A 16,802-nucleotide genomic window follows, 5' to 3' on the forward strand; every position below is an offset into this window, starting at 1 on the left:
TTTCCAATCTCTTCCAAGACACTGTAGTCTTCCATTTCCTCTCCATTCTGGGGGTTATTTGTTGTATGAAACTATGTGCACCTGGTGTCAAAGTTCACAATGCCAATGATGGCAGGAAATCATCATATGGTTTGTGCAGGAGTGTCGGCATTGGCACATCTAGTACCAACTCCTGCTGGTCAGATAGAATTCCGTCATGGAAAATTTGTAATTGCACTAAGCTGCAATAATTACAATCACTACAGCAACAGCCAGAAAACAACCAATCAGTTGTACTGAAGTTGTTGCCACAGTAACAAGTAATCATTGCAACAGGGAATACTTGAATCAGCTCTAAAAAGTGAGCCCTGGTTTACTCCTTACACATTAAGATTGAAAGATGACATGAACTGTAAGATTGGTCTGTGTATCACATCATGTGTTTTTCTTATTATAAGCAACTGACATCAGGTAGAACTGTGCGATGTGCTACCAGTATTCTTCTTTAATTAAATGATTTTTTTATGGATCATGATTACATAATTCTTCACTTGATTATCAACCAAGGTGTCAAAAGATTCCACCACATAAACCAATTTAAATATCTGCCCCCGCACCACCCATAGAACTAAATCAATCCATTTCCAGTGGTTCTCATCTCGCTCCATCCCCTGTAGTACTTCCCTCCATGTATCATACAGGACATTGGTTTGATTCCATTCTGTACACTCCTCCATAGACTGCTGTCGTCACAAACACAAAATTAAATACAGGCTTGATTTCCACATACACAAACATACACACACATAATTATGCTACAATAGAACTCATCCTCTTTTTGGCAACAAGAGTCTGTAAGGGCATACTTTGCTAGAAAGAAATAACATTTTAGCATTTTATGTACAACAAATTAAAATAATTACACATCAGAACAAAGCTACATAAAATCAAAAGAAAAGAAAAAAAGAATTGAGACTGTCCCAACATGGAACAGTGAATGTCCACGGACAAACTATAATGCTGTCTGGAATTATTAGCACATTGAAAACAAAGTCCAGGTTGAAATAAAATGAACTCCAAGGGCAATATATTCAAGCGTTTTTGTGTGAATTCATTTTGCAGTGATACATAGCATGCCAACAATTTTCACAGTAACAGCTTGGTTGGTAACTGAGCACTGAAATCACAGGAGAAAACGTCATACCAAACATACTGCCTGAATTTGCTTGTAATAGCAAGATTTAGCGCTGCATGATTATCTCTTTATGATGACACTGATATATATACCAGACTGACGGTCTTACTGACACACACAGAATGGTGAACTACTCAAAGAATTGCTGTGAATTTCACCTTACAGGCAACATACAAAATCTCTTACTGGATACATCTTTTTTTTTCTTCTTCTTCTTCCTTTGAAATACAGTACGCCTCATTGCTCCATCTGTACATAATATTACATGACAAGAAACAGCAACATTCAGAATAAAACAGGGTGCTAAAGTACACCCTCTTGTGGTCAAAACATTACAGGTTTAACTCTGGTTCACAGAGCTACAATAACTTAGCCTTTGTACATCAACTAAATGATAAAAAGTACTGTGTCAAATATATAGAAACTCCGCAAACTACTAACAGTCGGGTCATCACACATTCCAAGCAGACTACGTACGTGGGTTTACACACGAGGAGATTCTACGATAAAACTTGTTTCCAATTTTCCAATAAAATGTTATGCAAATCATTCAGATATTATATCTATCACGAAAATCTTGTAGAGTGTGGAAAACATGATGCTCCGCTAAAGTCAATTATGAAACGCTGGGATAAGCAAATCATGAGGGCCTGTCATTGAGCTTTAGATATTTCTATCACTTTTCAGTTTTTAACTGGGAATACCAGTAAATCTAAAAGCAATTCTACAAAGTTATTGAGCATATTAAAAAAAACACAACAAATTGGTCCTCTGACATTTATAACAACGGGTCTCTGTTTTCAAAGGATATTACGAAGAATATGTGATGTCAGTAAATTTGGTATATATGAATATTCATGAGCACACATACACTGAATGGTATTCATACAATACTAACTGGAATAGCCTACGTTACAGGGCACAGAAGAAAACAATTATTGCATTAACTTAGACTGTACTCAAGAAGAGGCTGATGTCAGGGCAAAGTTACACAAGCTTGACTGTCTATTTGACCTTTATCGTCATAAATATTACAAGTATCGTTGACTCTGACCGACAAATAGCCTCGAAATCACGCCTAAGTGGCAAACTAGTCACATATCAGAGCAAATAAATCTTTCTATCTGATCCCGATCCTAAGGCCATGTCAAATACTGCTCACCAGCTAAATCTGAGACAAGGAAAAAAAGAATTTGAGTTTCCATGTCTCCAGAAAATCTACCTCATCTGTCCAAATAACCTAGCTTCACTCTATTCTTCTCATTTACACACAATATTTCTGCGTGTCATCATATTACCTAAGTCACATGTGTTCTATCATATCTACATGTATATTGAACAAGTTTTAATTTTGTGTAAATATTTCTCTCATTTCCCATGTTCTGAGAATAGTCATAAACCCAGTAGGATATGGTAATTTTGACAATCAAACACTGACCTTCTAGCAAGCCGCTACCTAGTTAAGCATTTCAAATATTTGCTGTGTAATAAGCTCAGTTTTTAAGTCATTAAATATGTAAGAAACTGCACAAAGGTTTTACCTGCACAACAATTTACAGTCAAAAAATGGAAAATCACTCTTACAGTAGTATGAATTACATACTATATATTTCTATGACCACACTACTCTACAGCTATTGTAATTTCAGCGCACAAAAAAAAAAAATAGCTTTGTCTTGCTTGTCACACATGAAAGGTATGCCCAACTTTGTACAACACACACAACTATATGTCACAAAGCACTATTTCACTATCATGTGAAAAAAGGAAAAGAAAATGTTTACAATAAGTTATATCTTCTTGTAGGAATATTTATAGACAAGAAATCACACCATCTCTGCAGTTTGCTTGGAGTAAAACGTCTGCTCTACAGCTGGGTCGCAGTGTCTACAATCATATTGCAATGCTTACGACATCACTCCAAGGAAAATCTACTGCTCCGCTGCATTAGTATCACATGTCATTAGCAAGAATGACTTAATGTCATCACTACTTTGATTATTTTGAGGATTTATCAGAGCAATGAAATCAAAGACAAAACGTGTCAAGGTTCACGAATGATATCTGATGTATTATCTATTTCAATATGAATGAAAGTAATACCGGCATGAAAGAATGCAAAATTTTTCCTTGACCAAGACTACCATTGATGATCTCTGTCTACAAGATTTCTCTTTATCTCAAGAGTGACACATGAAGCGGTGCAGTACTTACTAACACGGGTCTGTCACGAGTGCAGAGTAGCGTATAAATACATAAACTGTGTTTACAAATGTGATACCTAGGGTTAAATGTAGGTAGATCCATGCAACACACCACCGTATAATAAATGTAAGAGTCTTAGTTACTTCATACATAAGCCAATGGCATTAAGTGTGGTATACATACACATTTATACATCATTTACTGCTTGTCATTTATTAAGTATTGCGTCAAAAAAGCTCAAAAAGCATATTTTCCGACAAGAAGTCCCTAAAACTCCAACAAACTCATTTCTGCTTTGTCTCTCTTGCTTGTTTTTGTGCACTCAGATTCTATCTCATGTGCTATCAATTAAACAACAAAAACGAACTCTTTTTTTTTTAGGCGATGATCTACTTTACCTCAATGTGAAATCAAAAGACCATGAAAGATTCCAGTTGGAGCTACCAGCTGAAATGTTTGGTCACAAAGGCAATGAAAGCATGTGTAGGTTTAATAGATAGAGCCAAGCAGAAACTTGTGAGTGGAGCCAGATGCAGATTACAGCTTCTTCTCTAGAATTTCTTGTCATCGTCAGACTTTCTTTTCATCGTCAAATCCTTAGTGTGTAAAATACAGCAGGTGGTATTTACCTGGTACAAACAGTCTCTCTATGTACCCTCCTTACTGTAGCTGGACTGGTTTTGAGTGTTACACACTTAATACATAGAGCTGTACAGATAAAGTGTTTTACAAGACCGTGGAATCTACTGTTTATTATATGTAAATAGGCAAAGTCATCTGTGGAATCAAAATCAGCTGGTATCTACTCCACAGCTCAGGTCTCTTGGACTTACTGACAATTGGCGTCTTAAACAAGTGACTACTACAGATCTGTGAGGTGTGTGTTTAACATTGACTGCTGGTGTTCTCCAGTGATCTACCAAAGAGGCCTACATGGAAACGTGTTTCCATGACAACCACAGCGAAGCTCCTTGCTACAGGGGCCAAGCCCCTCGCAGGAAGGCGTGTTTGTCCTAGCGGATGAAACAAAGGAGGAAAGTTTGTGGTGAGGCTGAAATCTGCTCTGCCTGGAATGACTACTGCATGTCGAAATATTTATATGTTGGGTTTTCATAGCCGTTCTGCTGCATGGATACGATGTGCCTTTGCTCGACCGTTAGGTTAGGGTCAATTTCTGTGAAGCCATTGTTGACCGGTGTCCTTCGCGTCTTTCGCCGGACTATGAGGACAGCGATGACCAGTACTGTAGCCACAGCAAGGACGCCGCAGGCCAGACCGAAGGCTACCATGGGTTCAGAGCGGATCGGAAGCCTCTTCTTAGTCACCGACTGAAAGAAAGATTCAGGATTTCAGTATCAGGAATATTGTTATAGCAACATTTACAATTAAACTTAACCAGGATCAACTTTGAAAAATGTACATTTAAATCAATTTGAATCATCATCATGCTTTAGAGAAAGAGTTAAACTGCTTCTACTTTGAACACAACTCATTATCTACTATCTCCTACATCTTACTACACAAAAACCGACAACTGTCCAGTGTTCAAGTTACTAACGCTATAAGAGCTAACGGGTACATGTAAGGAAATTGCAGCTATCATTACCTAACTCTCTGGTATGGGGAAAAAACACGAAATTTTAAACCTGGAGTTGACATCGTAAGACTTAACACCTGAGATCACATCAGAGTATGTTTGTATTCCCCTAAATCTACCATATAATATGAGTAAGGCTCATCTCTCCTTGAATAGTTAAATCATTATCACATCTTCAAATATGTTGCATATCAACTATATAAAGAGCATTTCAGAATGAGAATAAATATTTATTTTCCTCACCAGATATAACCCCAGTTACCAAAATTAGAGACCTCCTCTCGTGGTATTTCCAAGAATGGGAAGTATTACAAAATTAGAAGACTCTAGTTTTGTCATTATAACATATCACATTCATAAAGACGTTGTCTACTTCTCTTTCCTAAAACTTGACCACTAACAACCTTCTTGCACTCACCGTGTCCACCATGTTTTCTTGATCTCTGTTCACCAGTCTCTGTTTCTCCATCCTGACGGCTGCAGCTGATTTCTGCACCTTGGCGGCAGGTTTCTGGGCTATGATCAGAGTCTTGGGCTTCTCTACCTCAGTCTCAATGGGTCCGTCTAACTCCTCCTCCAAGTAACTTTCAATTGGTTTCACTATGAGAGAAAGAGGAAGTGGTTTTAGTAGGATAAGTGTAAGCACCCATTAGTATGTAGTCTCTATCAAAACACATTCTTACACTGGTGACACTTTACCTAAATATCTACAATGAAGCATGTTGCAAGAACATACAGAGACAAATCTTGTGTTAGAGTTACAATCATGACATCTCTTTTTAGCACTTATGATCACATGATCAACAGGATAGGATTCGGCCCAGAGTTTACATTTCATGTCTGACATCGTGTCAAGTTTTCACGTTGAGAAATCAATCAGCGGACAAATTTCTCTGAACTTTTACTGGTATCTGTGATAAACTCGTCCACTCTTCATTTCTTCAATATTCATAATCAGCATATTTCACACCTGACTGAATGCCAACAGCACTAAAATGAATCATTCTATCAACAAGTCACAGTCCCATAAAGCAGAAACTTTTCCATACATAGCGATATGTATGTACAGTGTTATACAGTAAAACACAATATTTTCATGGCATGAAATTTTCCCGAGTTGCCTACAACATTCAATGCATATAATGATAAATAATAATTTTGTGTGCATTTCGCGTGCATTTTAATTTCACGAATTTTGGCTCCAGCGAAATTTGCGAAATTAAAATGCATGGGAACATTCCTTGTTTTACAGTACGCAAAATTTAGCAAATTATCTTTTTTTTAATTAATGCTGCATGAACAATTCAGTTCCTCAAATCATCCGAGTTAAAGCTGCAGAATACAGCTTTAAGTTTGCAGCAAAGACATTTATAAAATCATTGACAAGCACAGAATGGAGTGGAGAGGAAATGGCAGCAGTGACGGACACCAGACTTACCGGCGATGATGGGTACGATGGCTGGGACCTGGATCTCAGTCTCCTTGCCTATATCCAGTTCTAGCTCCCTGCTGGGTGTTGGAGTCTCTGGCTCAGTCTGGACCATGGTTGAGATCCTGGTCTTGGTTGGACTGCTAGGTTTGGCTGGTCGTGTGGTACTGGCACTGGTCTTGGTAGAAGTGGCAGTCTTAGCCAGGGCTGGGGCCTGGGTGTCTTCCTCCGTCAGACTCTCCTGGAGAGAGGGAGAGGTGAGATGGAAGCAGGGGTGGTAATACGACTTCATTCTCCTTTCTCACTCCAGCCCTCTTTTCTTTCCTCCTTTCCTTTCATACTTAGTGGAAAGGAACAAACTTTGGTACAATCTTCTTTCTATGGAATACCTTCTTAAAACCCAGTGATATTGGGAGACTACAATAATGGAAAGGTTGGCCAAATTGCATTAATATTTATTTAGTCATTCATTCATTCATGCACTAATTCATTCATTCATTCATTCATTCATTCATTCATTCACTCACTCACTCACTCTTACTGGGATTCCCAAATACAGTATGTCAAAAAAAACAAAACAAACAAATTACAATAGGATGTGTGCATTCATAGATAACAATATGATTAAACTGTCTAAAAGCTACTTCAGGGTCATAAAATATGACATCTTAGCTATATTTTACAGAAAACCCCATTCAATTTGGTTAAGTGGTCACAGAGAAATGTGGATTGTTGTAAATTATGTTATGGGTCTGATCCTTCCAAGTGTACTGTAGCACTTGGATGCTCTTGGATCTGCATAATGTGTGAACACAATGGACAGAACTTGGAGGGAAGGGATTCCTGACATGCTCTACAAAACTTCTCATTTCATGACGACTGAAGCAAATCGGATGGGGTTTTCTGTAAGATATGGGTAGTAAGTTAGAGTTTCATACCCTGAAAATTTCTTCGGGTTGATTAACTATTTCTAAAGTAATCATTGCTGAGAGTCCCATTGTATTTTTTGGGGGGACATACGGTATATCAAAGTCAGGCCAACACTTGTAACATATAGCCACCACACACCACCTGGGCCCCATTTCATAAAGAGTTTATTTGATGACTACTCTTTGCTGGAATGACTATTGTCATGGTAATGACAAGAATACAGCTTCCTGATTGGCTGTTTGCAGTGGAAAGTGGTAATTCCAGCAAGAGTTGTCATCCTAACATCTCTTATGAAATGGGGCCCTGTCTTTGACACGACTCGATTTCACTCCCATACACCATCATAACATCCTCTTGGCTATACAGGTTTCACCTATTCATTATTCCACTCTCATTTTCTGCCATCAACAAGACACCATGTATGCTGACACACAGCAATCACTTGATCTCAACAGCTTCTTTTTAACAACAAATTCTCCTTAAAAGAAAACTTCAACATTAATCAATCCCAGTCCATTCATTAGGGGTTAACAAAATCAACTTGAGATCTCTCATATACCAAGATAACGAGATCACTAGAGAAGATTAAACCCACCTCTTCCACATCCTCCTCTGATGGTTCTTCCTGGTCAGTCTCCTCCTCCTGCTTCTCCTCCTCCTCCTCCTCCACCTCTTTCTTCTCGGCAACCTCCACTTTCCCCATCAGCTCTTCCAAAACTGACCCTGTCTTCACCATCTCTTCCTCGTCCTCAGATTGGGATTCCACTGTCTCCTCCACAGATTGGAATTCATCGATTCTCTCCCGAGCGGGTTCCGTCGGCTCGGCAATCTGCTCCTCCTCTGCTGCTCGGATGAGGGCGACATCATCGTCAGAGTCTGCTGTGCTCTCCAAGAGGGCATCTGACCACAAATTAAGAAAAAAAATTACACATGTGTAATCCCATGTTAAGTTTAACTCTTGCATTTTATGAAGCCTTTTTTTAAACCTCTCTAAAGGATTATTTGTGATCTTTATCGGTTTCCATTGAGGTGTGATTAATTTGAGGAGAGGTTTTTGGTTCACAGTGTTGATAGTCCTCATAAGGACTGGAGAGATAAGGAATGAGGAAATTGAAAAGTTAGGGGAGGGAGAGTAGAGTATCTTTTGGTTTGAAATTGGTGAAATCATGAGAATGACAGATCACCATGTGAAATCTAAAAGATTTATTCAACAGTCATTTTCTCTTACTCCTTTCTTCCATGAGTACAATGTGTATTTGATTTTTATCTTGAATGTTGTTTGAGAAACACAAACTCTAACTCTTCATGTTTCTTTAAGTGACTTGATGTAAACTGTCTAGAGGGAAAAAGCTGGTGGATTCATAAACAGACCATATTGCATTTGAAAGTTAAGAAAGTAATGAATGTAACTCATGAGGAAAGTATTGGCATTGATAGCTACAGACTAATAGAGTAACTGCAACCCCTTGGGTCCAACTTACCAATCTTGGGCTTGAGCTCTGCATACAGATTTGGCAGGGCCTGAATCTTGTCTAGTGCGTGAGCTACATCCAAGTTGAGGGCGCTAAGCATCTGAAGCATGGCAGACTTGTGTTGGTCTGCTTTCAGGGGGTCTGTACGGCGCAGGTGGCGGTAGTGACGGATGTAGTGTTGGCGAGCTTTCTGGACAGCGTGGAGATATCGCTTCAAGCCGTGCAGGATCTTCCTTGCCTACCAAACAAAAATGGCTCAACATTTCACTTTTTCCGTAACAGAATACTTAAATCATGCTAGTTCCCTTTCATAAAGCTGGATGCAGCATAACCTCAGAAAGTGGCAGTTTAATGCTAAAATCTAAGCAAGACCTTGAATCATAATAATAGCATCAAGGGACTCGGCAACTGGCATCATACTATTATGTACATGTGTCAAGAATTGATAATCATGATACATTGCACATTAACACTAAAACCAACTGCTCCTAAACATATCCCTGTTATGACAATTAGATATTCAAAATAAACTGAAGTAACAGTAAACTATTAATTCATGAATACAGACTTGAGAATGACATTAATCTTTTCTTGCACAACTCTTTTCTTTATCATTCAGATGAAATAGTTACAAAAAATTATATCACAAACGAGAATCTAAACAATTATTTACACTAAAATCTGAAACATATCTGTAACTGATGTATACTCATTTGAAGGAAAAGTTAAAGCCATCATATGACAGGCTATTAAATTCCTGTACTCCACCTGTCTATATCACTGATTTACAGCACAATACAACAACCATGACTCAAGGTAAGGGAGACATTATTTAACCCTTTCTGTACCAGGGTCTCTGGACAGTGTGTACAATGCTATGGGATTTTCTGTGCCAATCAGTACTCACAGCATACAAATGGTTCATGTCACCAAAAGTCTAGTCTTCTTCAGAGACTCCTACCACAATTTACATTAGTAAGGCGGTCTCTATTTGCTGTTCTAATGCACAGTAAGGAAACATGTACTAACACAGGCAGCCAGTTGAGAATAGCCAGAAAGGCCCCAGGGCAATGTGCAAAATTTCAAATAACATCCGCTGAGAAGAGTCAATATAAAAAACACGTCCAGGGTTTGCAGAGTTAATAAACATACTTTGGAATTACACATCTTTGAAGATTGTACACATCGTAGACCCGCTGTGCTTTGATCACAACCAAGGAAACAAAGATAGCACAAGGGTCAAGCAAACAGCACACTTGAGAGTTTTAGGTAAACATATCAAAATTTGTAAGCTTCTCCGTTCATCAAGGCTGGCAGGGAAACCTCTGCCACGTACAGAGAGGAAAAAGAAAATGGTGGAGTGCGATGATGAACACCTACCTTGGGTTTGCCCACCTCCACGGCTACCTTGAAGGACTGGTAGGAGGAGTTGATCTTAGCCTTAAGGCCGCCCTCAATGTGAGCTTGATGAGCCTCCCTCAGCTCTTCATTCTCCTCGGCGTTCTCTGCCTCCATGTCGCCGATCGTCTGCTCGAAGCGCAGCGTCATTTCCTTCCGCATCTTTTCCGCCTTCTGCAAGGTTTTGTCAACAAAACAAAATGATGATACAATCAACCACTGGGCAATTCTTGTAAACATATCAGAAGATCAGTACCACTTGCCTCAGTTAAATATGTTCTCCAATATAGGTATAGACTTTATCAACTTACCTGGTCAACCACCTTCTTTCAATAATGGCATGGAGCATTTTCACATAAACTGAAACATTGTGACGATAAACATGTTTTCCTACTTTATGTTTGCCTGGAAGTGACAGGACAAATGCAGTGAAGATACGGGACGTAAACACATCTGGAGTTATTGCTCTATGAAATAATTGATATGACAAGAACGTTTCCTCTCTAACGGATGGATGATGCATCCTTGTCTTTGAAATTAATTGTTTCACCCCCTCCCAGACTGAGAAGTATCGTAAAGCTGAGCAACATGTGGGTATACCATGGCATAGTGGATAAGACTCTTGATATTCAAACAGAGTCCCATGTTTGAATCTTGTCAAGTGCCTACATCATTGGACAAGATGTTTTTACCCACCATGTCCCTCCCAACCCAGGTGTAGAAATGGGTACCTGTCAATGGTAGCTAGGTAATAATAATAGCAGGGCCCTCTGTTAGAGCAGTGGCAACACTGAAGAGGCTACCAGAGATAAAGAAGAGCATTTCATCATACTATATCATTACATAACTACAAAACACTGGTCTTCTGCTACCATCCAACTCCCCAGCCACACCCAACCACACCCCGGTATCTTACATCGGAGTCCTTGGCCTTCAGCTGGAGGTAGTGTTCCTGAGCCTCCTGCCACTGCTGCATGACACGCCCCTTCTCAGCCTTCTGCTTGGAGGAGAGGCGCCCCTTGGCTGCTCCATACTCTCTCTTCTCCTGGCTGCCATCCAGTCCGACCTCTGAGAAGTAGGGGTCATCTAGGATGTTGCTGATGATGTCACGTGGATGAGAGACTGCATAACAACAGAGAGACAGTGCATAGCAACAGAGAGACGGACTAGATGAGACTTCATCCCCCAGCTTAGCTCGTTTTCCCAGCCACAAAGAAAACTATTTAAAACCTAAACGTGGGCTCTGCAATACTCTACACAAAATCCTGGTTTCTGTTCAATTGGATTACCTTTAAAAAGCATAAAATAAATTCTGATCTAACTTATTTATCCAACTACTAAGCCTGATGTTATCTGTTTTGCTACTACCACATCTTACTTAGTCATATTGATGAAAGTGAGTTCTTTTAATTGCAACTGATTGAGAAATTGCCCTAACATCGACGTAAATAACACTTTTGTCATGGTTACTGCAAAAACACTGGGCAATTTGTCAATCACTTGCACATGTAACTTGTTCTTTCGCTGCTCAGCAATCTCTCGTGAGTCTTTATAGATAATGTCAGTTACGAGTTAACTCTCTGCGTATCAAATTCACATGTCCTACTCAGTCAATGGCTTGCCAACTTTGCATACTTTGCTCAAAAACTCATTTTAAATACTGTAAAACAAGAAATTTTCATGCTCACAGAAATTTTTGCAAATTTCACTAGGAGCCAATAATCTTGTTATATACCAGGTATTGCACACAAAAGATTTTGTCTACACAATGCATATTGAGTTCCAGTGGCAATTTGCAAAAGTTTCATGCCATAAAAAAGGCATTCGGCTTCAATTGGTGAAAGTTTCTTGTTTTTGCAGTATTAGCTTTTTACATGAAAAGTAGCTACAGCTTTGTCAAAAAGTTTACATCACAGCAAATCTCGGAATTTTTTTTACACTGTTGCTGTACTGCATTTCTAGCGCAATATTTCTATGAGCAGCTACATGGCTTCAACAATAAGAATATCTTACAAAAGTGACCATGCGTTGTGGTCTCAGAACAATATGGTGCACAAGGTTTACACCTTGGCACACGGAGAGTTAACACGGCACCTTGGTGTGATTGAAAGGCACCATAGTTCTACTGATGGTGGGTGAAAATGAAATTAAGCTGAGAGGGGCAGTCCCATCTCACACCCACCAGTGTTGTCCCTCTCAGGGAGGGGGGTCTCCTGTTGCCCCTCAGCACCCCTTTGCTCCTCCTCCTCCTCCTCCTGCACCTGCTCCACAGTAGTGGTCCTGGTAGTGGTGGTGGTGATGGTTGTGATGGTGGTGGTGGTGGTAGGGGCTGGAGGGCAGCAGGTGTATTCCACACCCTTGTAGCGGTCAACATCACACGGCAGCAGCATCCCGGTAGAGTTGATGGTCATCTTCCAGCGGCCGCAGTCCTCCTGGGCGCGCTGCTTCCAGTACGTCGGCTCTCGGCACACGTTCTCATCGTGCTCGTGGAAAAACTTGCACACATTGTAGACCATGAGGGCGTCACTCTCAAATGGACCCACTGCACAGAAATGAAGAAAACAAAGTCATCATTAACTTCTTTTCAATCTCACAATATTCACAGGAACCATTCTGGTTCAGATATCACCCAACACGAAGAGTGGTTCACAAACAATGTATACAAAGATAACTAAATGCAGAGCTCTGATCATTGAGGGGAGGTGCTCTTTTTTTTGGGAGGGGGTGGTCTGTTTGTTTGATTTTGCATTGGGATTTCTTTTTTTTTAATGGAATGAAGTTGGATACAAAACTGTGACTGTGACACCACTCAATCATAATCTTCAAGTATGTACATCAAATTTTCTAACAAGCATTGCTGTGTCATACAACACTAACTGTCCATGATAGCACAGATACCAAACATTCCCACAAGATCATGGCCATGTTATCAAGTAGAGTCTTGATACTGATGAAAGTATCTTTCCATTCTTCTGCCAACCCAAATCAGTGCCCTTAGGCCAACCATGCATCCACTGACATGATTACATCATGCTTTCGTCTACCATGAACTAATCTATGCACTGATCCTCCTTCTTACCCTTCTATCAATGCATCTATCCATCAAAACATCATCCATTCATTCATGATAATCCATCCTTCCATTTATCCATTAGTCCATCCATCAATCTCTCAATCTATCATCTATCCATTCATCTGTCCATCCATCCATCCATCTATACACCCATTTATCCATCCAACCATCCATCCACCCGCTTATTCATCCATTCGTCCATCCATCCATTCATCTATCAATTTATCCATCCAACGTCTATCCATCTATTCATCTATCCATATATCTGCCAATCTGTCCACCCACCTATCCATTCATCCATCCATCTATCCAGCTATCCACATATCCATCAATCCATTCATCTATCCATCCATCCATCCATCCTTCTATCCACTAATCAATCCATCAATCAATCACTCTATCCATCATCTATCCTTCCATCAATCTATCCATCCATCCATCTATCCATTCATCCATCTATCCATCCATCCATCTATCTATCAATCCATTCATCCATCTATCCATCAATCCATTCATCCATCTATCAATCCTCCCTGCCACTGATATCCACTCCATCTTCCCACACCCACATGTCCCTACATGCATCTCAGTAGTCAGACTACAGGAGGTCATACCCAGACATCTGTAGTAGGTGATCTTTGCAGAGGCCGTACACTCATCACCACTCACTGGACACCACTGACCAATGGTAGCCGGCTGACTGCTGTCCACGATGTTGGTGATGTCAGAGTTTGGGTATTTCTGTGAATACGAAAAGACAAAAAGCACAAAATCTCTCATGAGCCTGTGATGGAAACTCTTATTTTGCCAACCCAGTTCATTTAGACATAATGCAAAGAATCAAACATGTTAAAATTTGAAGGTCTGTATTTTTCATCCTTGTAAAACAGTGATACATACAAATGTACATGTACAGTATCATATTCATCTGCTTGTTGTTATTTCACCATTTAGAGGACGTTGATTTTCTGCCACTTCCAGATCTCATACACATGCATACCTCATAATGATGTCTCCGTTAGGTGTTAAGGGTGATAGCACCAAACAAAATTAATCTGAGATTCACTGAAAATGTTGTTCAGCATGTACATGTACATGCTTCCGAACTGACACAAAGTTTGAGTCTCCACATAACATGAAATGAGCTGAGGAGGGAAAAAGAATTCTCACAGCAGCACAGAGAGGCAAACGGACCGGTTGATCTGATACAAGTGAAGACCTTTTTTTTAGCTCACATATCTGTATGATATCAATGCAGCCATAAATAAAGCTGGAAAAGGTCAATTGTTTAATACATGCACCTAGTGTGTGCATAGATTTCTTCAGTGAGCTTGCGTTTGGAAACTTAAATTTCACAAATCATGCTTTGGTACAACCAAGCAGATTGATTCCAAGATGATACAACTTCCTCCCATATTTCATCACCATCGAAAGTGCTAATCCGCACACTAAAATTCATTTGATGGTGTCAGAGAGACAAGCCCTGCTACACTGCCATGGTGTGAGAATGAATAGAAGCTATTATGTGATATCCTTGAATACTATGGTGATGTTGGATGGTTTTTAGCTCATTAAAATCCATCATCCATCTCCAGAGAGGAGGAAGGCCAGTGGGGCTGGCAGGTGGCTTCACAGCATCAGGGGTGTGGCAGGGAAGGAACGGAAACCATCCCCATCACACCTAAGCACGAACAAACAACTCATATCGCAGTTTGTGTGCAGCAGCAGAGCATGCACTTTCCAAAACAGACAGACAGACAGACAGATAGATTCTCTTCACAAATGTCTTGTTTGTCTGTTTGCGCAGTATGCACTGAGTGACAGTAATAGGGCTTTTTTTCACAGAAGAAAACCACATATGGCATACTCTGATCTTTGGACCTTCAATATAAGATTATGTTGTCTTACCGCAAGGCTCAAAATATATTGCTATATTCACAGTACAACAGACTTATAATCCTCATAACATTGTCATTTAATGGAGGAAATAACATTCATTCTCTCAAACTTTCAACACGATACAAGGCAAACATATTACTGATGGAAACCTTCACAGACTATGTGATATGGGGAGATTTGATTGAGTCATGAAATTGCAACATTTCATTTTAAATGTTTGAGCTCCACATGATTTAAGGTGGCAAGAAGTCCTTTCTGTTTTTTACGTATTTTTACTTCTGTATGGCATTATTCAAACTGGGAAAACTATCACCTAATATCCCTGTCACACCTGCAAGGATATAAATTAAAAGCACATATTTCTACCCTGTGATTTCGAACTACTGTAAACATAAAAAGACTGTATATGTGTGCACACAATATGATGATAAATGGTCTCAAACAAAAATTGAGACATATTTCTAATTCCTGGGTCCAGAGTAGTCCTTCCACTCAAAAAGATTTTTGTTTCTCAGGGGCATTAATGAAATCGTACATAATATGCTGCAGTTGTAAAACTTGTTTTGTTTTGATTGCTTGTAGCCATGAATTCTTTTTAATGAGTTTTTTAGCTATTACTTCCAAATTCATATTGTTTTACAATATTACAGACAATTACAATCACACACACACACACACACCACCTGAATGAGATATATCACACGACCATCTTCTCCCATCTTTCAATCGCTACACATCCACATCCTCCACAATGAACCTCTCAAGTCGCAAGACTCCATTAAAGGAATCCAACCTGAGTACACGCCATCAACTCCAGTTATCTCGCTTCTCCAATATCACCCCTCTGGGAGAAGTCAATAAAACACCCCTAAAATCCAATTTCCACTTGGAACAGGCCAATTATCTTTGTCGGCAGAAGCGATATTCTGTGGCTTTGAGCCCTGCCAGCAGTCTTAGAAATGGCCCATGAAATCGGCATCTTAACGAGCTCCCTGGCTGAGCTGACAACCGGTAGTCAAAGTGATGCCATACAAGCATCTCGTATTGATCCTCACAACCCCAAATCAGCATCCTTCCCTGGACTGCATTCTGAGATGACAAAAATATCACACCTTGAATTGATGTAAGGGAAAATGATAAGCATTGTTCTTCACAACAAATTCCTTCCCTTTTTTAAAGTGGCTTTGCAATTCAATTCAGTCCCACTGTACAAGAGATGACATTTAATTCTGTGGATTATTTTCAGCTTGTAACATCCTCCATGGATATCCCAGATAAGATCCCATCACAATGAGACACATGTCACAGCTTGTATACCAGCAGAACACATTAACCGGTAGGCACCTGCCCGAGTACAGGCATACTCCAGAGAAGTATTCAACGGGTTAACCTTAGACAGTCTACACCTCCATCCCATAATGCCAATGATTAAACAGACAATCTGAGAATATGTACAAACATTCTACATCAATAATTCTCAGATGTTAAACATCTAATTAGCTGACGAACTAGGTAGGGAAATTTCTTCTTGGCCTAGAATTGGAAGAAGGGAAGTAATCTATCCACATTAGACCTCAATAATCCAACTTGAGAAACCCAATGAATAGATGATGAAGACCAGCGGT

General features: G+C 39.7%; 1 protein-coding gene across 1 annotated transcript in view; it reads right to left on the bottom strand.

The window, feature by feature from the left end:
• Positions 1–4,455: 4,455 nt before the first annotated feature.
• The window catches only part of LOC139723174 (amyloid-beta precursor-like protein), a 105,991-nt gene continuing 93,644 nt past the window's right edge, over positions 4,456–16,802 (bottom strand). The window contains exons 3-12 of the mRNA XM_071634468.1: positions 13,893–14,019; positions 12,388–12,747; positions 11,122–11,327; positions 10,188–10,379; positions 8,817–9,045; positions 8,069–8,235; positions 7,931–7,972; positions 6,415–6,646; positions 5,395–5,576; positions 4,456–4,707 (exon numbers count right to left, since the gene is read on the bottom strand). Of these exons, the coding sequence (XP_071490569.1) occupies positions 4,456–4,707; positions 5,395–5,576; positions 6,415–6,646; positions 7,931–7,972; positions 8,069–8,235; positions 8,817–9,045; positions 10,188–10,379; positions 11,122–11,327; positions 12,388–12,747; positions 13,893–14,019 (1,989 nt within the window). The remainder of the gene's footprint in view (positions 4,708–5,394; positions 5,577–6,414; positions 6,647–7,930; positions 7,973–8,068; positions 8,236–8,816; positions 9,046–10,187; positions 10,380–11,121; positions 11,328–12,387; positions 12,748–13,892; positions 14,020–16,802) is intronic.

The sequence above is a fragment of the Diadema antillarum genome, unplaced genomic scaffold (assembly GCF_040938485.1).
Source record: "Diadema antillarum isolate AM-2024a unplaced genomic scaffold, OU_Dant_1.0 scf00000001, whole genome shotgun sequence".
Classification (NCBI taxonomy): Eukaryota; Metazoa; Echinodermata; class Echinoidea; order Diadematoida; family Diadematidae; genus Diadema; species Diadema antillarum.